A 24,424-nucleotide genomic window follows, 5' to 3' on the forward strand; every position below is an offset into this window, starting at 1 on the left:
ATAGAAAAGGAGTGTGGTGGCAGCTATCTGCTCAAGCACATTGGCATCCCATACTCAAATGACAAAATCTGTGGAATAGTTGAGGTGAATCCTTTTTGATGCAGTGTGGTGTTATGATCTGGAATGTACTGACCAAAAGGTTTGTTGAAACAGATTCCATCATATCTTTCTAACAAAGACAATTGGATCCATATGTAAAAATGAACACTTTGCAGGACTACAGTGACAAAGCAGATGAGAAGTTGTACTATTTATTTCCTAATCATTTCCCTTGCCGCAAATTCCATCTCTCTTGCTGCAACCCTGTGTCTGAACTGGGCAGTTCACACCCTTGGTGTCATACTTGATCCCAAAATGTGTTCCCAACCATATATTTGTGGCATCATTCAGAACACACATTTCCACCTCTGCAACATCATTCGACTTCATCACTGAATCAACTGCTTTGCGGCTAAAACCTTCACCCATGCTTCTGTTACCTCAAGGCGCAACTATTCCAATACACTTCTTGCCAAACATCCACCCTCCATAATTGCTGCTAATGTCTAAGTCAGAACAGTGGTGCCTATTACCTGGCTTCCCTGTGCTTGCTGACCTACATTAGGTTCCAGTTAAATAATGAGGAGAAAGTGAGATCTGCAGATGCTGGAGATCAGAGATGGAAATGTGTTGCTGGAAAAGCGCAGCAGGTCAGGCAGCATCTAGGGAACAGGAGAATCGACGTTTCGGGCATTAGCCCTTCTTCAGGAATCTGAAGAAGGGCTAATGCCTGAAACGTCAATTCTCCTGTACCCTAGATGCTGCCTGACCTGCTGCGCTTTTCCAGCAACACATTTCGATCCAGTTAAATAATGCCTCAATTTTAAAATTCTCATTTGTGTTTTCAACTAAATACATGTTCTTGTCTCCAAATGTAAGGAATGGCTGAAACCCCTAATCCTCTGAGATATCGGCTTTCCTCTAATTCTGACTGCTTGAGCATCCATGATTTCCATACTTCCACCATTGGTGACTGTATCTTCAATTAGCAAGGTCCCAAGATCCAGAATTCAATCTATACTCACCCCCCTCTCCACTTTGCTTTCCTCTTTTAAGACATAGCTTTAATCCTAACTCTATAACTAAACTTTTGGTCATTTGTCCTTGTATCTCTTTTTGAAGCTCAGTGTGAAATTTTACTCCATAAAGCTCCCATGAAGTGCCTTGATACTGGGGGTATTCTGGCTGAGTGTGCAGATGATACAGAGATAGGTCGAGGGACAGGGAGCATTGAGAAGTTGGGGAGGCTGCAGAAGGATTTGGACAGGTTAGGAGAGTGGGCAAAGAAGTGGCAGATGGAGTACAATGTGGGAAAGTGTGAGGTCATGCACTTTGGTAGGAAGAATAGAGGCATGGACTATTTTCTAACTGGGGAGAAAATTCAGAAATCTGAAGCGCAAAGAGACTTGTGAGTTCTAGTCCAGGATTCTCTCAAGGTAAACTTACAAGTTGAGTCAGTTTTTAGGAAGGCAAATGCAATGATGGTTTTTAATTTGAGAGGACTTGAAAATAAAAGCAGCGATATACTTCTGAGGAGCTATAACACGCTGGTCAGACCACATTTAAAATATTGTGCACTATTTAATATTGTGGGTCCCATATCTCAGGAAGGATGTACTGGCCTTGGAGCATGTTCAGAGGAGATTCACAGGAATGATCCCAGGGATGAAAAGCTTAACATATGAGGAGCATTTGAGGACTCTGGGTCTATACACAATGGAGTTTAAAAGGATGAGGGAGGGATCTAATTGAAATTTATAGAACACTGAATGGCCTGGACAGAGTGGATGTTAGGAAGATGTTTCCATTGGTAGACTGGGACCCGAAGGCACATCCTTAGAGTCATAGAGTCATAGAGATGTACAGCACGGAAACAGACCCTTCGGTCCAACTCATCCATGCTGACCAAATATCTCAACCTAATCTAGTTTTATTTGCCAGCAACCAGCCCATATCGCTCCAAATCCTTCCGATTCATATACCCATCCAGATATCTTTTAAACGTTGCAATTGTACCAGCCTCCACCACTTCCTCTGGCAGCTCATTCCATACACACACCACCCTCTGTGTGAAACATTTGCCTCTTAGGTCTCTTTTATATCTTTCCCCTCTCACCCTAAACCTATGACTCCCCCACCCCAGGGAAAAGACTTTGTCTATTTACCCTATCCATGCCACTCATAATTTTATAAAACTCCATAAGGTCACCCATCAGCCTCTGACGCTCTAGGGAAAATAGCCCTGGCCTATTCAATCTCTCCCTATAGCTCAAATCCTCCAACCCTGACAACATCCTTGCAAATCTTTTCTGAATCCTTTCATGTTTCACAACATCCTTGCAATAGGAAGGAGACCAGAATTGCACACAGTATTCCAACAGTGGCCTAACCAACATCCTGTATAGCCCCAACATGACCTCCCAACTCCTGTACTCAATACTCTGACCAATAAAGGAAAGCATACCAAACGCCTTCTTCTCTATCCTATCTACCTGCGACTCTAATTTTAAGGAGCTTTGAACCTGCACTCCAAGGTCTCTTTGTTCAGAAACACTCTCTAGGACCTTACACACATTAAGGTGTATCCGGACAGATGCATGAGTAGGTGGGGAGCAGAGGGACACAGATCCTTAGGAATTGGGCGATAGGTTTAGACAGTGGATTGGGGTTCGGCACAGGCTTGGAGTGCCGAAGGGTGGGTTCCTGAGCTGTAAATTTTCTTTGTTCTTTGTTCTTTGTGGTACAGCATGTTGGGCTTGGTGGTCTCCTTTCATGTTGCAAGTCCTGAAGAATGGCACTCGTATCTGATTTAAATAGCAAATATTGTGCAGGATATCTGACAATAAGACTACAGTTGATAGGTCCAACCTTTTCCTTCTGTAACTTCCTCAGGTGTATCCATTCACCGAACTGTGACTCCAGTTCTGATCAGATGTGGAAATTTGACTAGATTTTCCCAATTTTGAACTCAGATGCTGAAACCAAGCTTGATAAATGGGGCGCATTGGAGCTAGTCTTTGTTTGAAACAGCTATTGGAGGAACAATGGGGTCCACCTCCCAATATAACTGGCCAAAGCCAATGTTTAGCTTTATTAACAGATGTTTGAATATGTTGAATGCTGTTATATAAATGCAAGCAGTTGTTGTTTTAAATGCCACACAGTCAGTTCCCTGTCGAAAGAGAGGCTTGCATCTGCCCCTGACATATCACAATATCAGGACACCTCACATCTTTCCACATCCAGTAAAGTGCTCTGCACGTCTATCTAAACATCCCTCTAAGAACCAAAAGTTTGGATCTGATTTCAAAAGACAGCACTTCTGACAGTGCTACACTCCTTCAGACAGCACTCGGAGTTCTAGTTTGGACTATATGCTTAAGACCAGGAAATGGGATTAAATCATGAATGGCCAGCTGCAGGGTGAGACGGCCACACATCGAGTCATCGTGGTCAAAGGGCATTGGCTATTTGGTAGAATCATAGAATCCTACAATGTAGAAGCCAGCCATTCGGCCCATCAAGTCCACGTCGCATCCATCGAGTTTGGGAAGGCTGAGAACACAGTAGAATGGAGCTTACCTTTAAGCAGTTTACAGCCCCTGAAAGGGGCAATACATTTTCCCATCAGTTATCAGATAGTGTCCAAGATGCCATGATGCAGTCAGCAAGTATCTCCAAATCAGAGAGATGAGGATGTCAGCTCCATTTTTACCAGAAAAATCGCAAGAAGGAGCTTCATGCTGAAGAAAAAAACTGCATTGCTTGAACCCCCTTAAGAACTCAACAGAAGTGCATCAATGAGGGTTAGGGAAGGTGACGGTAGGATATTGAGAAAGAGGTTAGCTCATTCTTCAATGTACTGGCAGGGGTCTGGCCAAATTCCGTTTGATCTTCAATTGCTTTTAAGCCCAATTTTATGGCATGCAGTGAGAGTTAAACTAGTCTCAAAGGTGCTTTCCTTGAGCATTGTGAGAATGTGGAACACATTACCACAAGAAATCGTTCAGATAGATTCAAGTGAAAACTAGATAAACACTTAATGGAGAAAAGAATAGAATGTTTGGCTAATCGGGTTAGATGACGTGGCTTGTGAAGAGATTTGTGAGTGCTGTAAATACCAGCAAAGACCTGTCAAGGCTAATTGCCCATTTCTGCATTGTAAAATTCTATGGAAAACCTGAGACTTTGTTGTTCAGCTGCTCAGCAAGTGGGAATGATCACTAATCAATCCACTGAAGGACCTCTGACCCACTGAACTCGGTGAAGAAGCCAGGAATGACTTCCACATTTTTGTAGCAGGTCATCTATATTCCTGTCAAAAATCAAACAGCTCGTGTATCATCCTTTAATTGGAAGCAAGATGTGAGGCTAAAAAAAGTTTCATGAAAGTTGGACATCAATAACTATAGACTAGTCTAGGGATTTTGTTGGGAACTGTCTGATTTTTGTCTGCTTTCTTAAACCACTACAAGGCCTCACACAGGAACTTACCCCGAATACCATTTGTAAAATAAATAATTTGACATGTCAATGTGTCCCTCCCACAGAAAAAAAACCACTGTATTTTTATGTTGTTAGTATAATACTTTGTGAAAAAAATATATATGCTGTTAAATCATTTCTTCTTGCACTTATCAGGCTAGCTGACAGGAATACCAAATCTCAACAGGAATAACAATTTATACTGCATGAGAAAGGGGACAGATTTGTTGGCACGTTAAATCTGACTGGAGAGGTGATGCTATGGAGAATGCATCAGGGAACAGTTATTCCCCAGGCTTTTGTTTAAATTCAAGTCAGTTTACCTTCAAAGCATTATCATGGCGAATGTATTAAGGAAAAGTTGTCTGGCTTTTGTTTAAGTGAAAAAGGTTCAAAGCACGCACATGTTTTTTCTCTTGCAAAGAACAGCACTATGTATCTGAATCCATGTAGCTTCTAGCTGTCTGAACACATGCAGTTTGCTACTACATATGATACAAGGCCACCACTTTCGACCTTGAAAAGCGCCCAGTCTAGCTCAGATTTTCCTGGAAGGATAAAGTGTCTCAAAATATGAGGAACAGGTGAAACAAGCCATTTCACACTGATACCATGAAGTAGCAAAACAAATGATATTCTCCACAAACACGATGTTGTCATCAAACCAAAGACACACTGCCTACCACACAAATGAACATAGCGCTGTAAGAATTTTATTGTTCTAGGATATATGTGCCAATGCCTGTTGGACTGTCTCAAACGTCATGTTCCTTTGTCTGTTCACAACAGGCAGAATACTGATTGCATTCAACTGGATTGCACTTGCCAAACCTAAAACATAGTGTGCAATCTTAGATAGTACTCTAAGCTTAGACAACACTTACTAAACAATTTAAGATTATCATCTGTATATCTGAATGTGGCTCAATCACATGTGCTAGCAACTATATGTATTTATACACCAAGCTTTATCCTTTGCAGTCAGAGCATGTAACTTAGGATATAGAACAGTATACCATCAGAACAGACCCTTCAGCTCATTGTGTCTAGGCCGATCATGATGCCATTCTAAACTGATCTCATCTGGCTGCACATGGTCCGTACCCCTTTATTCTCTGTCTTTTCAGGTAATTGTCTAAATGCCAGTGTCCTGACTGATGAAGGCAAGCACAGCATTGGCCTTCTTTACTACCTTATCCACCTCTGGTGCCATTTTCAGGGAAATATGGACTTGTACCCCAAGATTCCTTTGTATATCAATTGTCCTAAAGGTCCTGCGATTTATTGTATACTTTCCTCTTGCATTCAACCTCCCAAAGTGCAACATTATCTCACACTTGTCTGGATTAAAGTCTATCTGCTATTTCTCTAGTGAACTATCCAACTGATCTATATCCTGTTGTATCCTTTGACAACCTTCCTCACTATCCACAACTCAACCAATTTTCATGTTGTTCCACAAACTTACTAATCAGACCACCTACGGTTTTCATATAAATCATTTATAAATATTACAAACGTTAGAAGTCCCAGCGCCTTGCGGAACGCCACTGGTCACCAACCTTCAGTCGAAAAAATTACCCCTCCACAACTACATTCTGTCTTCCATGATCAAGCCAAATTTGCATCCAACTTACTAACTCACTATAGATCTCATGTTTCTTAATTTTCTGGTCCAGCCTACCATGCCTATGTATTGTCATTTATTTCAACTAAACAAAATCTTGAGGAATAGCTATTCTCTGAAGTGTTTTTCATGGCAATCCATTGCCAAAGTTGGCTTGAAAGCTTTGAATATAAACAAAAGCCTGAGGTGTAGTTGCTTCTTGATGTATTTTCTATGGCAAGGCCTGTGCCAATCAGAGACTTTACCAACCAATCAATAACTTTCCTTGGTCATTAGAAATTGCTATTCCCTTGAAATTTGGTTTTCTTGTGATATGTCTTGATGAGTGCAGGAGAAAAAAAGTTGTTGCAATCTCTCTTTTTGCAACAGCATTCAAGTTCTATACTATTAAAAGATCATTTATATTTTTCTTTGTTCATGGGATGTGAATGTCAGTGGCAAAGCCTGCGAAGATTGTCCACCTCTAATTATTCTTGAGATGGTATTTTGAATGTTGCCAGGCATATCTTCTAAGTATATGGCTTCTTTAAGGCTTAAGTTGTATAGTGTTGGCCAGGATAGCCACCTCCTGTTCTAATGTGAAGTGTCTTGTAGAGTAAGCAAGTTGCTGCTTATCCCATGTCTGCAAACATTTGCAAGTTAAAAGAATAGATTTTACAGTAATGCAAAGACTATTAGGAATCCCTAGCTTCCATGACCCTACCTTTTTTATCCACTGAATTATATCCTGTTGTATCCTTTGACAATCTCCCTCACTATCCACAACTCTCCCCATTTTATGACATCATTGTGGATGGTTCTTATTGCACTCAAATTTCTTATTCTAACCAATCATAGGGGAGTCTGCTTTTTTGTTTAGGTTCCACCATGACTATAGAGCCCAGAAGAACCTTCTACTGCCTGTTTCTTGACAGGAAATGGACCCGCTGTTCCTAGACTTTTTGCTATTTAACTCCTTGCACTTTTGCATGAGACTGAGATCAATCTGCACCCTTGTACTCAGAAGTAAGAATTCCTTCTTGTGAAATATATATAAGCTTTCTAGTATTTGGTGCCCCCTATGTTGGAGTGTTGTCTGTGGCATACTTTTACCATTAAGTGCCATGCCTTTTGAACTATGAAGTCATGCATTTTGTCAACTGAGGCTTGCTATCTAGAAATATCGTGTTCCCATTTCTAACTTGAAATCCATGAAATGCCTACGGGCATAAATGGCAGCATGCCAAAATGTTTGGTTTGGGTCATGAATTTCCTCAGGAAAATCTTGGGCTTGTCTTCTGCTTCAGACTGTTCTAATTTATTTATTGCTTTATAAAGTGGTCTTTTGCTTCTCTCTGACTGTGTCCTACCATGCTTCGGAAGCTTTTCTGAAAGTGGCCTATTACTTTACAATAAAAACCTTCAGTTTTACTAACTGGACATTGCTCATATCTGTGGGATATTTTGCTCCACAATCTTGATGAAGAGTTTTAGTATCTGCTAACTATCTTAACTAACATGGTGGGTTATCACCTATCTCTTTTGGGGTTCAATACCATTAGAATTGACTGAATTTCAAACATCTCTGTGTGAAATTGATCTTATTCCCTTAGGATTGAACTATGTTGTTTCTTTGACCGCAGCTTCACCCATCTAAATAGCCATTTCCAGAATTATCTTCTTTGGACTGTAGCAAATCTGACAAAGTTTCAGCAGTAATAGCTATAATAATTCTGTCCCTTATGAATTCTAATATTAAGTCAACGTTGTTATATGGTTCCCTTTGTCTGCAGTGATAATGAAGGATCATCAATGGATTCTCCAGGATTTTCTGTTCTTCTATTAAATCTTGTTTATTCAAGAATTTTGTTAGTACTAAAGTTGAAATATTTCAAAAGCTTTCAGCATCACTTCACATCTCTTACTTCTTGGTGAACAGTAACTATTATCTGCTGTACTCCCAATTTACTTGTTTTGCTTCTGATTTAGTATCCAATTTAGAGTTTTTTTTAGATTAGATTAGATTACAGTGTGGAAACAGGCCCTTCGGCCCAACAAGTCCACACCGACCCGCCGAAGTGAAACCCACCCATACCCCTACATTTACCCCTTACCTAACACTACGGGCAATTTAGTAAGGCCAATTCACCTGACCCTGCACATCTTTGGACTGTGGGAGGAAACCGGAGCACCCGGAGGAAACCCACGCAGACACGGGGAGAACGTGCAAACTCCACACAGAGAGTCGCCTGAGGCGGGAATTGAACCCGGGTCTCTGGCGCTGTGAGGCAGCAGTGCTAACCACTGTGCCACCGTTATTCTACAATTGATTCCAGTCTTGGACAACTGTGTGTGTCGAGTTTGCACTTTCTCCCAGTGTCTACATGGGTTTCTTCTGGATGCACTGGTATCCTCCCACAGTCCAATGATGTGCAGGTCAGGTGCATTGGCCACACTAAATTGCCTATAGTGTCCAGGGATGTGCAGACTAGGAGCAGGAGTCATGGGAAGTACAGGTTTACATGGATAGGGTAGGGGGGTGGTTCTGGGTGGGATGCTCTTTGGAGGGGTGGTGTGGGCTCAATGGGCCGAATGGCCTGATTCCACACTGTAGGGATGTGATTATTCAGGAATTTTCTCCTGGATGTATTTTCTTTTTTCTAAACCGGTTACACGAGTTCGTCTTTTGGACCTGTTAATTATGTTCTAGCTGTACTTTGCAGACACTCAAAATGATGATGGCAAACAGAGTTACAACATAAACTATTTTGATTCTTATCTTTTATTCTGAATTACTGTGCCTTTTAAAGCTTTTGGTTGTGCCAAGGATTTTTGTACCATTGTACCATCTCATCCGCGCTGATCTCGCTCTCCTCTGCCCAGGTCTCGCTCTCCAACTTGCTGATCTTGCTGTCCAACATGCTGGGCTCACTCTTCTGCACGACACACTTAATCTCCTCAGTGCTGGTCCCATTCTCCTCCATGCTGCGCTCACTCTCCCCCACGCGGGTCCCATTCTCCTCCGTGCTGCACTCACTCTCCCCCATGCGGGTCCCATTCTCCCCCACACTGCGCTCACTCTCCCCGATGCGGGTCCCATTCTCCCCCACGCTGTGCTCACTCTCCCCCATGCGGGTCCCATTCTCCCCCACGTTGTGCTCACTCTCCCCCACACAGGTCCCATTCTCCCCCATGCTGCGCTCACTCTCCCCCACGCGGGTCCCATTCTCCTCCGTGCTGCACTCACTCTCCCCCACGCGGGTCCCATTCTCCTCCGTGCTGCACTCACTCTCCCCCATGCAGGTCCCATTCTCCCCCACACTGCGCTCACTCTCCCCGATGCGGGTCCCATTCTCCCCCACGCTGTGCTCACTCTCCCCCATGCGGGTCCCATTCTCCCCCATGTTGTGCTCACTCTCCCCCACACAGGTCCCATTCTCCCCCATGCTGCGCTCACTCTCCCCCACACGGGTCCCATTCTCCCCCATGCTGCGCTCACTCTCCCCCACACGGGTCCCATTCTCCTCCATGCTGCGCTCACTCTCCCCCACGCGGGTTCCATTCTCCTCTGTGCTGTGCTCACTCTCCCCCATGCGGGTCCCATTCTCCCCCACGCTGCGCTCACTCTCTCCCACGCGGGTCCCATTCTCCCCCACGCTGCACTCACTGTCCCCCACGCGGGTCCCATTCTTCTCCGTGCTGCGCTCACTCTCCCCCATGCGGATCCCATTCTCCCCCACGCTGTGCTCACTCTCCCCCACACGGGTCCCATTCTCCTCCGTGCTGCACTGATATACTGACCATGAGACATAATAACAGAAGACAATGTTGTTTCCTTTCATTCCTTTACAATATCAGTGAGTCCACACATTTCCTGATTTCCCAAAGGTCAAAGTTGTGATTTCAAAATTCAACTGCTGGCGAAATTGATTGTTTATGACAATAATATTAAATATTTGTTGTATCTGGTGTTCTACAATTAGATTCACTTAAGCCATATTTTTATTGAATGCATTAGTCTCCACGAAGGCAAAAAGGGTACTAAAACAAAGAAAGGCAGAGTCTCCAATTCATATGGCTAAGAATTTGCTGTAGTTTTTGTAAAATGATTTTGGGATTGTATTTCTTCAACCTGTGTTACTTTGCCAGCTCCTCAGATTACCAGCCCCTTGGAAACAGTGGACGCTCTGGTTGAAGATGAAGCTTCTTTCCTGTGTGGTGTGGAGTCATATCCAGCAGCTGAGATAACTTGGACTCGTAATAACATTCCAATAAGGTGAGAGCACCCTAAAGTTTGAAAGAAGCAGATTTTGGCCTCCATCACTGCAAAGATTCAAAAATAGGTCAAAATAATACAGTACATTAGAGCCATATTATGGCCATAGATTTTTGCCTTATATGAGATGGTACTGTGATCCAGTAGTTCACTGACAGGAGTATACACAAGACGATGAGAACATAAGTGCTAGGAGATGATATAGGCCATTTGGCCTCTCGCCCCTGCTGCCCCATTTAACAAGATCATGAGTGATATTCCACTCCCCTACCCTATCTCCACATCCCTCAATTCCCTCAGTGCTCAAGAATCTAACAATTTTGATCTTGAATAGATGCAAGGACTGAGCATCCACAGCTCATAATGATAGAGGATTGTTAGCAATTCATAATCGCTTAACTAGAAAAATTGTTCCTCATCTCAGCGCTAAATAGCCGTGATCTTTCACCCTCCTAATTCCAGACACTCCTGCTATGGGAAGAAAAGTGTCTCGGCACCAAACCTGTCAAAACATCCAGATTTGTATCCATTTCAATGAGATTTCATTATTCAAGCTCTAGAGAATGTAAGTTCTGTTGACTCAATCTCTCCTCGCAGGACAGTTGGTTCATTCTAGTGTGGATTATGCAATGACAAAAATATGGTGTTTTTAAAACTTCAGATTTTCTACTATATGCTCCTTTGTCTCATTATATATGACCCCACAAAAGGGAATGCTGTTAGCTTGGGCTTGCACACCAGTATCTCCCTAATAAGAAATGGGGGTGAGAAATAAAGAAACAAAAAACGTCCAGTGCAAACAAACACTTAGAAATTGAGGAGAAAAATGAGAACAGATAACCATCGAGCCACCCCTTGCGATCCAAAGGGACAGTCTCATGTGGTTCCAGCCTCCAATCACCAGCTACTCGTGTGAATATTGGCAGTCTATCTGACCACAGGAGAATATCCATACCCTTGTAGTAACATTCCTGTAAGGTGAGAACACCCAACTCCTCAGGTCACTGGATAATAGTCAAGTGTAGGAATTCTAGCCAATTTTCCTTTCTCCAATCCAGAGAAAAGAAAGGTTACCTCAGTGCAGGCTGGGATAAATGTTTTCATTGGAATTTCTACTGTCGAGTATTACCAATGAATGAAAAATGCCTTTACTTTTATGATTTTGAATCATGGATTTTCTAAACTTTTAGCATTTTTAAAAATATTACTGGTTCTTAATACCACACCGATCAGGGAGGTTGAAATCTTATTCTTCAAGTGCAGTGAATATACGCAGCACTCCCTACCTTTGTCCTCAACATTCCTATCTTAAGGAGAGAATCAATCAACCAGGGGCCTCACCACTGACTACCATGCAGAGAACCCTGTTGAAATATTCACATACATATCAGCCATCAGGTGAGCCCGGGTTGGATTTAGCTTCAATGACCACCCAAGATTAAGTAACATTCATATCAGGCAGGAGAGAGTGGGGATTGCAGATGCTGGAGATCAGAGTTGAGGGGTTCCTCGGATGCTGTCTGACCTCCTGTGCTTTTCCAGCACCATGCTCTCAACTCTAACATTCATACCACGCAGGATAGTGAAGAAGGCGTTTGGTATGCTTTCCTTTATTGGTCAGAGTATTGAGTACAGGAGTTGGGAGGTCATGTTACGGCTGTGGAATATTGTGGAAAGATGTTGTGAAATTTGAAAGGGTTCAGAAAAGATTTGCAAGGATGTTGCCAGGATTGGAGGATTTGAGCTATAGGGAGAGGCTGAACAGGCTGTGGTTGTTTTCCCTGGAGCGTCGGAGGCTGAGGGGTGACCTTATAGAGGTTTACAAAATTATGAGGGGCATGGATAGGATAAATAGACAAAGTATTTTTGCTGGGGTGGGGGAGTCCAGAACTAGAGGGCATAGGTTTAGGGTGAGAGGGGAAAGATATAAAAGAGACCTAAGGGGCAACTTTTTCACGCAGAGGGTGGTACGTGTATGGAATGAGCTGCCGGAGGAAGTGGTGGAGGCTGGTACAATTGCAACATTTAAAAGGCATTTGGATGGGTATATGAATAGGAAGGGTTGGAGGTGCTGGCAGGTGGGACTAGATTGGGTTGGGATATCTGGTCGGCATGGACAGTTGGACCAAAGGGTCTGTTTCCATGCTGTACATCTCTATGACTCTATGACTCTATAAGAGCCAAGCAATGCCCACCCCCAACAAGTGAATCTACCCTCTCGCCTGACGTTTATCAGAATCATCAGAATTAAAACCCTGCCAAACAGTATTAACCAGAATGGAACTGGGAGAGCGTGGAGAGGAGTGCTATTGCAACATTTGTTTGTAGCAGAGTAAATAGTAAGGCTCGAGGGACTTCAGAGAGCAGTGGTTCAGCAAAATGTACGGATAAGCTCAGGTAAAGTCCTTTTAACTTTTCTCTTTAGTCTTACAGCAGTTAAGATGGCAGTTAGAGCAGTTGCATATTCCTCCTGTAGGTTGTGGAAGCTCAGGGAGACTTCCATCATCCCTGATGACTACACCTGCGAGTAGTGCAACTCCTGGGAGACTGTGTTCTGGAGCTGGATGCACTCAGGATCATCCGAGATGCTGAGTGCTTCATTGATCAGAATTTTAGTAAGGTGGTTACACTGAAGGTGCAGGCAGAGAGTAGCTGGGTGACCACCAAGAAAGGCAAGCTGAGTAAGCAGAGAGTGTAGGAATCCCCTGTGGCCATTCCCCTTGAAAACAAATATACCATTATGGATATTGTTGAGGGGGGGTATGACCATTGAGGGGAAGGCAGCAGTAGCCAGATCGGTGGCACTACGACTGGCTCTGGGGCACAGTGAGAAAGGGTAAAGGTAAACAGCAGCTTAGTAATAGGATGCATGATAGTTAGGGAGACAGACAGGAGATTCTGTGGCCATAAACGGGAATCCCAGGTGCCAGGATTCAGGATGTCTCAGAGTGGCTGCCAAACATTCTGAAGGGGGAGGATGAGCAGCCAGAAGTCATTGTGCACTTTAGCACTAACGACATAGGTAGAAATAGGGATGAGGTCCTGCAGAATGATTACAGAGCACTAGGGAAAAAGTTTAAAACCAGATCCTCGTCAGTGGTCATCTCCACATTACTTCTAGTGCCATGTGCTAGTGAGGGTAAGAACAGCAGAATATGGCAGATGAATGCGTAGCTAAATAATTGGTGCAGGGGGCAGGGATTCAGATTTTTAGATAATTGGGATCTTTTCTGAGGTAGAGGCGACCTGTTCAAGAGGGACGGTTTGCATTTGAACTGGAGGGGAACCAATATCTTGGCGACCAGGTTTGCTAGGGCTGCAAGGGAGGGGTTAAACTAGATGGGCAGGGGGGTGGGATCCTCAACAGCAGAGAGGCAAGTGTGAGGCTCAAAGGAGATACAGTAATCAGAAATAGTAAAGTGAAAAGACAGGAGAGGCTAGAACATGGCAGGGAGCAAGGAATGCCTGTTGGATTAAATTGCATTTATTTCAATGCAAGAGGATTGACAGGTATGACTGATGAACTCAGGATGTAGCTAGGTACATGGGACTGGGGTATTATAGCCCTTAAAGAAACATGGCTAATGGAGGGACAGGACTGGCAACTTAATGTACCAGAGTACAGATGTTTTAGGGGGGACAGGTGGTGGAAAGAGGGGTGGGGGAATTATGTTTTTGATTAAGGTAACTGTCACAATAGTAATCAGAGATGAAATAACTGAAGAAAGAATCATCCAGTGAGGCTTTATGGGTGGAGCCAAGAAATAAGAAGGGGATGGTGACATCATTGGGGTTATACTACAGGTTCCCAAATAGTCAATGGGAATTAGGGGAACATATGTGCAGGGAGATTGGGGAACTTGCAGGAACAATTGGGTTGTCATAGTAGGAGATTTTAATTTTCCAAAAATACACTGGGATTGCCAGAGCATTAAGGGCTTAGGTGGGATGGAATTTGTTAAGTCTGTTCAGGAAAGTTTCCTCAAACAATATATAGAGGGTCTACTCAGGAAGGTGACAGTGAGGGAGCACTTTGGGACCAGTGACCATAGTTCTATTAATTTTAAAATAGTTATGGAGAGGGACAAAACTGGCCCACAGGTTCAAGTTTTAAACTGGGCCAAGGTGAATTTTGATGGAATTAGCCAGGAGCTTGCAGAGGTTGATTGGAGTAGTTTGTTTGCAGGCAAAGGAACCTCCAGCAAGTGGGGGGCCTTTAAAAGTGAGATAGCTAGAATTCAAGGCCTAAATGTTCCTGTGAGAGTGAAGGGCAAGGTTGACAGGAATAGAGAACCCTTGATGACAAGAGATTTTGAGACTTTGACCAGGAAAAAGGAAGTATGGCTCAGATACAGGCAGCTGGGATTAAGGGGAATGATATATCAAAGGAGATATATAGGGAATGCAGGAATTTATTGAAGAAGGAAATCAGGAGGGCGTAAAGGGGGCACAAGATAGTTTTTGCTGAGAAGATTAGGGTGAATCCAAAGAGGTTCCTTAAGTATATAAAAGGAAAAAGAACAACTAGAGAGAGACTAGGACCCCTCAAGGACCAAAGTAGACATGTATATGTAGAACCGTAGGAGATGGGTAAGGTCTTCAATGAATATTTCTCCTTTGTGTTTACTGTGGAGAAAGACATGAAGACTTGGGAACCTGGGGAAGTTCGTGGTCATATCTTGGGGACAATCCATATCACAGTAGAGGAGGTGTTGAATGTATTAGAATGTGTGAAGGTGGATAAATCTCCTGGTCCTGACCAGATATATCCAAGAACACAGCAAGAGGCTATAGAAGAAATTGCAGGGGCCCTGGCTGATATTTTTGCATCATCCTTAGCCACGTGTGAAGTCCCAGAAGACTGGAGGGTAGCGAATGCTGTGCACTTATTCAAGAAGGGCTGTAGTAGTCCTTTTTTTTAAAGAAAAGCTGTCCTTGGCTCAAGGATACTCTGTTCTTGATTTTTTCAGAGGAGTAATAAACTGGGCCGGGCTCTGATCAGTCTGGTTTGGTACAGAGATGAAAAAGATTTTGAGAGGCCTTTTGTTTATATGTAAACAGATGAGACTTTAGGCCAAAGTAGTCGTGTTTTAGAAGAGACCTGTATAATGAAAGAGAAGTGGTCAGCCCTCAAGCTGAGCTGAGCAGTTCAGTCCAGAACTGGTTGGGATTTCAGCAGTGAGCAGTTTGGAAACTCTCTCTCTCCTTCTAACTTCAACCTGTAAGCATGTGTTCTGTTTGTGTTGGTTTCTAAGGGGGTTTGCTTATTGGGACTGTTGTGTATATTCACAACAGTATAATTAAGTCTACTTTGGATAGACTGAGTTTTGTAGGGGTTCTTTATTCTGTTCTTTGTGTTTCATTGTGTAATTCTGTGAATATGTTTCTGTCTGTTTTAAAATTTAGTAGTCAACCTAGCTACCTTACTCTGGGTAACTTTCACTGTACACTTACCAAAACAAATTGCAAAGTTATGGTCTGGGTTGCCTGCTCAAGAATGTTTTGAGTGGTCTGACCTAACAAAAGAAAAACTTGGGAGTTATAGACCAGTAAACCTAACATCTGTGGTAAGTAGGTTACTTGAGAAGATCCTGAGAGATAAGATATGCATGCATTTGGAAAGATGGTTTGATTAGGAATAGTCAATGTGGCTTTGTGCATGGGGGATCATGCCTTACAAACGTATTAGAAGTGACTAAGAAGGTTGGCGAGGGCATGGCCGTAGATGTAGTCTATATGGATTGCAGAAAGGCCTTTGATAAGATTCCACATGGTAGGCAGCTCTGAAAGGATAGATTGCATGGAATCTAGGGCGAACTGGAAAATTGGATACACAGTTGGCTTGATGGTAGGAAGCAGAGGGCAATAGTGGAAGGATGCTTGTCGGACTGGAGGTCTATAACTAGGGGAGTGCCTCAGGGGTCGTTGCTGGGCCCATTATTGTTTGTTATCTATATCACTGGTTTGGATGAGAATGTACAAGGCATGATTAGTACATTTGTTGATGACACTAAAATAGGTGGTATCATGGACAGTGAGGAAGGTTCTCAGAAATTGCAGCAGGACCTTGATCAGCTGGGGAAGTGGGCTGGGAAATGGCAATGGAGTTTAATATAGATACGTGTGAGGTCTTGCATTTTGGGAAGTCAAATCAAGGTAGGAGTTTCGTGGCAAATGGTAGGGCCTTAAGGAGTGTAGTGGAACAGAGGGACCTTGGAGTTCAGGTACACGGTTCTCTGAAAGTGGAGTCACAGACAGACAGGGCAGTGAAGAAGGCTTTTGACACACTGACCTTCATCAGTCAGGGCATTGAGTATAGAAGTTGGGAAATTATGTTGCAGTTGTACAGATGTTGGTGCAGCTGCACTTGCAGTATGGTGCACAGTTTTAGTCACCTTCCTATAGGAACAATGCTGTTAAACTGGAAAGAGTGCAGAATAAATTTACAAAGACATTTCCAGGCCTCGATATTCTGAGTTAAAGGGAGAAGTTGGACAAGTGAGGATGTTTTTCTTTCGAGCGTAGGAGACTGAGGGGGTGACCTTATAGAGGTGAGTAAGATAATGAGAGGCATGGATAAAGTGAATGCACTTAGTCTTCCCAGGGTTGGGGAATCAAGGACTACGGGGCATCAGTTTAAGGTTAGAGGAGAAAGAATTAAACAGAACCTGAGGGGCAACTTTTTTATACAGAGGATGGTACCCACATAGAATGAGCTGCCAGCAGAAGTGGTTGAGGTGGGTATATTAACAATATTTAAAAGGCATTTGGACAAATACATGGATAGGATAGGTTTAGAAGGATATGGGCCAAGTGCAGGGAAATGAGGTTAGCATGAATGGACTTTTTGGTTGGCATGGACCAGTTTGGGCCAAAGGGCCTCTCTCCATGCTGTAGGAGTCTATGACTCCCTAGAACCAGCTCACATTGACAATATTCCCAAACTAAATTAGTCCCACTTGCTTGTGTTTGGCCTACATTACTCCAATTACTAATTATGCACATATCTAAATGTCTTTTAAATGTTGTAATTGTACCTGCATCCATCACTTTCTCTGGCAGACCATTCGACACACAAACCACTTTCTCTGTGTATAAAAGTTGCTTCTCGTGTTCTTTTCAAACTTTTCTTCTCTCAACTTGAAAATATGCCCCCTAATTTTGGACTCCCCACCCTAGGGAAAAGACCCTTGTCATTCACCTTAGCTATGGCCCTCATGATTTTATAAACCTCTATAAGATCACCCTTTAATCTCCTACACTCCAGTGAAAGAAGTCCCAGACTGTCCAAATTTTTATATCTCAAACCCTCTAGGCAACACTCTGGTAAATCTGTTCTCAACTGTGTCCAGATTTATAATAACTTTCCTATAACAGGACAATGAGAAATGCACAAAGAAATGCTCCATCAGATGCTTCACCAACATCCTGTGCAACTTCAACATGCTGTTCTTCCAACTCCTTGTCTGAGCCATGAAGGCAAACGTGCTAAACACCTTCTAAATCACCCTTTCTACCTGTGATGCAAATTTCAAAGAATTATGTACATGAACCCCCAGGGTCTCTCTGTTCTACAATCCTACCCAGGGCCATACCGTTAGCTGTATAAGTCCTGCCCTTGTTTGTATTACCAAAATTACTGAAATGTTTGCTTTGGAAGAGTCATACAGCCTGGAAACAGACCCTTCGATCCAACCAATCCATGCTGAACATAATCCTAAACTAAACTAGTCCCAGCAGCCTGCTTCTGACCCATTTCCCTCCAAACCTTTCCTATTCATGTATCCATCCAAATGCCTTTTAGACATTGTAATTGTACCCACATCCACCATTTCCTCAAGAATTTCATTCCACAAGCAAACCAACCACTGTGTAAAAAAATTTACCTCTCATGTCCTTTTAAAATCGTTCTCCTCCCTCCTTAAAAATGTGCCACTAGTCTTGAAATTCCCCATTCTAAGGAAAAGACAACTACTATTAACTCTACCTATACCCCTCATTATTTTATCAAATTCTATCAGGTCAACTCTCAACCTCCTCCACTCCAGTAAAAAAAGCTTCCAGTCTATCCAGCCTTTCTTCATAAATCAAACCTCCCATACCTGGCAACATCCTGGTAAATCTCTTCTGAACTCTCTCCAGTTTGATAATATCCTTCCTATAACTGGGTGACCATGATAATACACGATGAAAAAAACGTTTGAGGAAATATTAAAATCATATTACTCCAGAAATGCTATCACATATTATGTTCCTTGTCAAACAAACTGCCACATGGGGTACATGTTCTGTACAAAAATAAATATGTCTGAAGCAATTTGAGGCAGCACATGGCTCAGTGGTTAGCACTGCTGCCTCGCAACAACAGGGACCTGGGTTTGATTCCAGCCTCGGGTGACTGTCTGTGTGGAGTTTGCACATTCGCTCCATGTCTGCTTGGGTTTCCTCTGGGTGCTCTGGTTTCCTCATGTGATCCAAAGATGTGCAGGTGAGGTGAATTGGCCATGCTAAATTGCCCAGAGTGTTCAGGGATTTGTAGGTTGAGGTGTATTAGTCAGGGGTAAATATAGGATAATAGGGTAGGTGATTGGGTGCTGGTGGGTTACTCTTCGGAGGGTCAGTGTGGACTTGTTGGGTTTTGGGCCTATTTACACACTGTAGGGAGCCTATGATTCAATGTAAAACAGATTGAGAAAGGAAGTTATAAATATCAGAAAAGATTGAACAAGCTGTGCTCTAATTCTCGAGAAAATAAAAAAGCTTAGGAGTGAATTGATAGAGATTGATGAAGATATGATTGGGTGGATGTAAAGAAGATGTTTCCACTTGTGAAGAATTCAAAACTAAGAATTATCAGTGGAACTCATCAGCAATACATTCAAATAAAAATTTCAAGAGAAACTTCTTTACTCTGAGCAGTGAAAATGTGGAACTAGCTCCCGCACAGAGTAGTCAGGGAGAATTGAGGGTTGGTTAAAGTCAGAAGTCATTATGTTTCTGTGGACCAATGACATGGAAGGATATGGTCAGAAGTCACATGATAGCATGTTATAGTCCAACAGGTTTATTTGAAATCACAAGCTTTCGGAGTGCTGTCCCTTTGTCAGGTGAAATGAAGAGAGCATCCAGGCACAGACTTTATAATCAGACAGATCAAAAGATCATATAAATGTTGTGAGTGGAGTGTTGATGACTGAATAACAGGTCTCTGCAGGTCATCAAGGGTGTCAGACAGTGCGAGTAAAGTGTCAACAGCTGCCTAGCAAGACAAGGGATGACGTACAATCCCATTAATTGAGACAGAGAGATCATTACAAAAAAATTAAAAATAATATAGTGCTGGACACAAATCAAATGACTGGAATACCGTGCTACATCGAAGAGTCACATGCCAAGGGTCTAACCAAAGTAACAAGTAATCCAAAACTGTAAAAACTAATTAATGTAAAGAGATCATAACAAGTTATCAAGTGATAGTGTCAAAACAGGACCATAAGGAAGATATTACAAAACAGTGTGGTAGACAACACTACCTGGATCACATGAGTGGTCCCCATGGCTGTTCCGTGTGTCTGGATGAAGAGTTGGTTGTTGAAGGTGGCCCAGAGCAGGGAAACTATGCAATGTTTGTCACAGCCTTCAACATGCCATCAACGAAAACAAACATCCCATCAAGAGCATCCCTATACCTCCACTTCCTACCTTCAAACCTTAAACAAACCATCATTTGCAGCAAACTTCCAGGACTTCAGGACAGCATCAACCACAGCACCATACAACTCTGCCATGGCAACCACTGCAAGACATGCCAGATCATTGACATGGATACTACCATCACACATGCAAACATCACTTACCACGTACATGGCAGGCACTCATGTGACACGGCCAATATTGTCTATCTCATATGCTATGGGCAAGGATGCCCTGAGGCACAGTATATTGGCGAGACCAAGCAGATGCTATGACAACAGATGAATTTACATCGTTTAACAATCGCCAGACATGGATGTTCTCTTCCAGTCAGGGAACACTGCAGCGGTCAGGGACATCCAGCCTCCAATATTCGGGTAAGCACTCTCCAAGGCAGCCTTCAAGATACACAACAATGCAGAATCACTGAGCAGAAACTGATAGCCAACTTCCATACCCATAAAGGCAGCCTCAACCGTGATCTTGGGTTTGTGTCATTCTAAAGCTGACTGCACCATACTGTTCTATAAAATCTTCCCTACAGTCCTGTTTTGACACCATCACCTTGATAACATGTGATGGTTAATTAGTTTGTACAGTTTTGGATTACTTGTTCTTTTGGTTAGACCCTTGGCATATGACTCTGATGCCTAACATGTTATTCCAATCATTTGGTTTGTCTCCAACACCACTTTATTTTTATATTTTTTGTAATTATCTCTCTGCTTCAATCAATCAGATTATAGGTCATCCCTTCATGTGTTACTCAGCTGTTGACATTTTACTCACACGGTCTGATACTCTTGATCACCTGCAGAGACCTATTATTCAGCCTGTCAACACTCCACTCATACCATTTGTATAATCGTTTGATCGCTCTGTTTATAAAGTCTATGCCTGGGTGCTCTCTTCACTTCACCCGACAGAGGGGCAACATTTTGAAAGCTCGCGATTTCAAATAAACCTGTTGAACTATAACCTGATGTCATGTGACTTTTGACCTTGTCCACCCCACTCCAACACAGCACCTCCATATCATAAAAGGAAACGGAGTTTGTGTGTGGAAATGACATTGAAGAAATGATCATTCACAATCGCAAAAGGCAGGGCAGGCTCAAAGGCAGAATGGCTTATTCCTGATCCAACGTTCCAATCCTCCTAAAATGTAGATACATTTAAGGAAAAGTTAGCTACGTTTAGATGTGAAAGGAATGGAAGAATAAATGAAGTAAGGCAGGAGGAGGCTTGTGTGGAACAGAAACAATGGTACAAATCACTTGGGCTGAATGGTCATTGTTATGCTATGGTTGGATTGTACAAGAGGAATGATATTGAAACTTACTGTTTTCTGTCATCGTTCTTTTGAAGTTGACTATTTCCAGAGTCTGTACATATATTGTTAAACATGAAAATCCATAAGTTATTGCCAATAATTCTATGTTTCTTCCCAAGCTACACTGTTGAAGCCCATGCATACTGCAATCAATTATAAATCACTGAACTGACAAGAGATTATGTTTAATGCTATTAGTCTCTCTGTAAAACTCTTGATCGAAGTATAGCTAGATATTTACTTTCATAATCGTTCCTGAGCAACCTCTCTGCATTCAAAAATGGTAATCTCCTTCCACTCTACTGGTGCAGCAGGTCAGAGCCATTGATGCCATCAATGTTGTAATGATGCTGTCACTTTAATAAGGTTATTTTGTCCTTTTTTCAAGAGAGGTGGTAAAGGAAGCAGTGCCGAAATGTCTTGAAATGTCTACTTTAACAATGACAAGGGAGTGGCCAGTTCTCCCAGTTCAGGTTCTTCTAGTTTGGTTTAGTTGAAGCAAAGAAGCTGCTTGTAGCTGTAGCAGAAGCTACTAGAGTGCAAAAGGGTCCCACACTTCAGCAGATGATCGTTGGCTCACTTTTCTTTCTGAAATCTCTCGTGCCTGTAAGGACCTGTGTTTGAATTTACCTTTTCCCAAGGGGTGTGTTTATGGGATGTTACAGGAATTGGAACAGCTCCTTAGTTAAGTTGCTGTGTTGGGGTCAGTTGAGTTTTCTAATAGTTAAGTTATTCTAAATTCCGCTTTCTTTTGCTCATGTTTCAACTGTAGAGCTTAAATAAACTTTGTTTTGCTTAAAGCCGAGTGGTTTGACCAGCTGCATCAAACCTGGAACATCCACTTCACACCTGCCCATAAAATAAGAAAAAGTTAGGGTTTGGGCTATGTCCTGAAAATATTTTGAAGGGGTCTGGTCTGGTCCATAACAATGTGTAACTAGAACCAGAAGCTGGCATCAACACTGCCCTTCTGCACACACTACTGTCCCATTTCACTTAGTGATCATTCTTCCTTTTAACCCAGTCTCCTCTTCAGCTCACCACACACTTAGCGGTCCACTCCCCCATTTGGTACCCTACTCACCACCCACTCCTTGCTACCTCCATCACACCCCCACTCCCAAGGATGAAAATTACTTAATTCTGATGTTTTAAATAAGATGAGAAATTTGCTCACTGTCCCACTCCATTTAGGAGTAGTACCGTGGCTCAGTGGTTAGCATTACTGCCTAACAGTGCCAGTAATCTGGGTTCGATTCCGACCTTGGGTGACTGTCTGTATGGAGCTTGCATATTCTCCCCGTGTCTCCATGGGTTTCCTCCGGGTGCTCTGGTTTCTTCCCACAATCCAAAGATGTGCAGGTTAGGTGAATTGGCCATGCTAAATTGCTCATTGTGTTCAGGGATGTGTAGGTTAGGTGCATCAGTCAGGGGAAAATAGAGAATAACAGGGTAAAGGAATGGTTGTGTATGGGTTACACTTTGGAGGGTCAGCATGGACTTGTTGGGCTGAAGGGCCTGTTTCCACACTGTGGGGATTCTATGATTCATATACTTGTCTACCTACTCCCTCACTCCCAGGGATGATACACAGCACAGGAGCACAGTAGTAGTTGGGAGGATGGTAGCATAGTGTTGGGAACAGGACAGACAAGTTTTTGGTGTGGGGCAAATTGATTAGTTCATTCTAAATGTTTGCCAAAACACTGACATTATTGCTCCTATTCTCTGATGTAGCCAGTGTTGCTGTCAGTGATATCTAATGCATTTGTGACGACATGGATGGCAAGTATGTGATGGCAATAAACTCAGCCAATGAGAAAGCAATTTTATATTTGTGACATGACAATATTTTCCATCATGGAATAAAAAAAAATTATACTTTTAAAAAATGGTAAAGTTTGTTTATGATGTACCTTCATCCTATGTGTATGTTGCAATATTTTTGTCACATTTAAGTTAAAATGTGAAGGATAACTAGTGCATTCTACTTACTGTTTCGTTGTCCATGAGACTACTTCAATGCGATTAGCTGCTTAATGACATTAAGGCTCAGAGGTCCCTTTGGCTTGGCTCTAGATTCAACCTGGTGTCAAGAATGGGGGAAAAGCATGCCACACAGATCATTAAATCTCTGTGGGCATCTTTTCTTTTCAAATAGCAGTAAGCACAGTCAATTCACTTGAGACTGAAAGATCTGGGCAAATTTGATATCTAAATCTAGAGATTATGTTAAATGATCCACTTTAGAGGCATTTCTGTTTATGGGTTCATTAGTTGACAAATACATTGCCTTGATTTTTCTTGTCATAATTTACAGACCGTTTGACACACGCTACAGCACTAAAGAAAATGGCCAGATATTAACTATCCTCAGTGTTGAAGATACAGATAATGGAGTGTATTGCTGCACGGCAAACAATGGTGTAGGGAGCTCTGTGCAAAGCTGTGGAGCTCTGCAGGTGAAAATGAGTAAGTTGAACACTTAAAACAGCTCAGTTCCCATAATACAAAGACATCCATTTACATAGCATCTTTCAAAAAGGGCATCCCAGAAGTGATTTACAGTCATTGAAATACTTTTGAAGTTAAGACACTTACACCCGACATTGCACAATTGATTTGCAGTTGTTATCCAAAAGTACTGCAATAATAGACAGCATTCTGTGTTTAATTGATATTAATTAAGAGATAAATACTGGTCCACACACCAGTGTCGCTTCCTCTGGTCTTCTTTGAAATAGCATCATGGGTTTTTTTTTCTGTCTATTTGAGAAAGAAGGCAGGAATTCATTTTCACAGCTTGCTGATAGGACAGCCCCTCTGGCAGTGTAGCACTCCCTCCGGGACTTCAACGTTGATTTTGGGCACAAGTCTCTCGAGTGGGATTTGCCCACATAACCTGAATCAGAGGCAAGACTGCTAGCCAGCTGGTCACAGTAATAGGAAATTGCAAGGTTACCAGGTATAAACTCAGTTGTTTCCAAATGAT

The 24,424-nt window shown here is 42.5% G+C and overlaps 1 protein-coding gene across 1 annotated transcript in view; it reads left to right on the plus strand.

The window, feature by feature from the left end:
- Positions 1-24,424, plus strand: part of musk (muscle, skeletal, receptor tyrosine kinase) — a 185,198-nt gene that overhangs the window by 7,808 nt on the left and 152,966 nt on the right. Inside the window, exons 2-3 of the mRNA XM_043716207.2 lie at positions 10,280-10,406; positions 23,753-23,904. Of these exons, the coding sequence (XP_043572142.2) occupies positions 10,280-10,406; positions 23,753-23,904 (279 nt within the window). The remainder of the gene's footprint in view (positions 1-10,279; positions 10,407-23,752; positions 23,905-24,424) is intronic.

The sequence above is a fragment of the Chiloscyllium plagiosum genome, unplaced genomic scaffold (genome assembly GCF_037043375.1).
Source record: "Chiloscyllium plagiosum isolate Xiang-an unplaced genomic scaffold, Cpla_swu_hap1 HiC_scaffold_2, whole genome shotgun sequence".
Lineage (NCBI taxonomy): Eukaryota > Metazoa > Chordata > Chondrichthyes > Orectolobiformes > Hemiscylliidae > Chiloscyllium > Chiloscyllium plagiosum.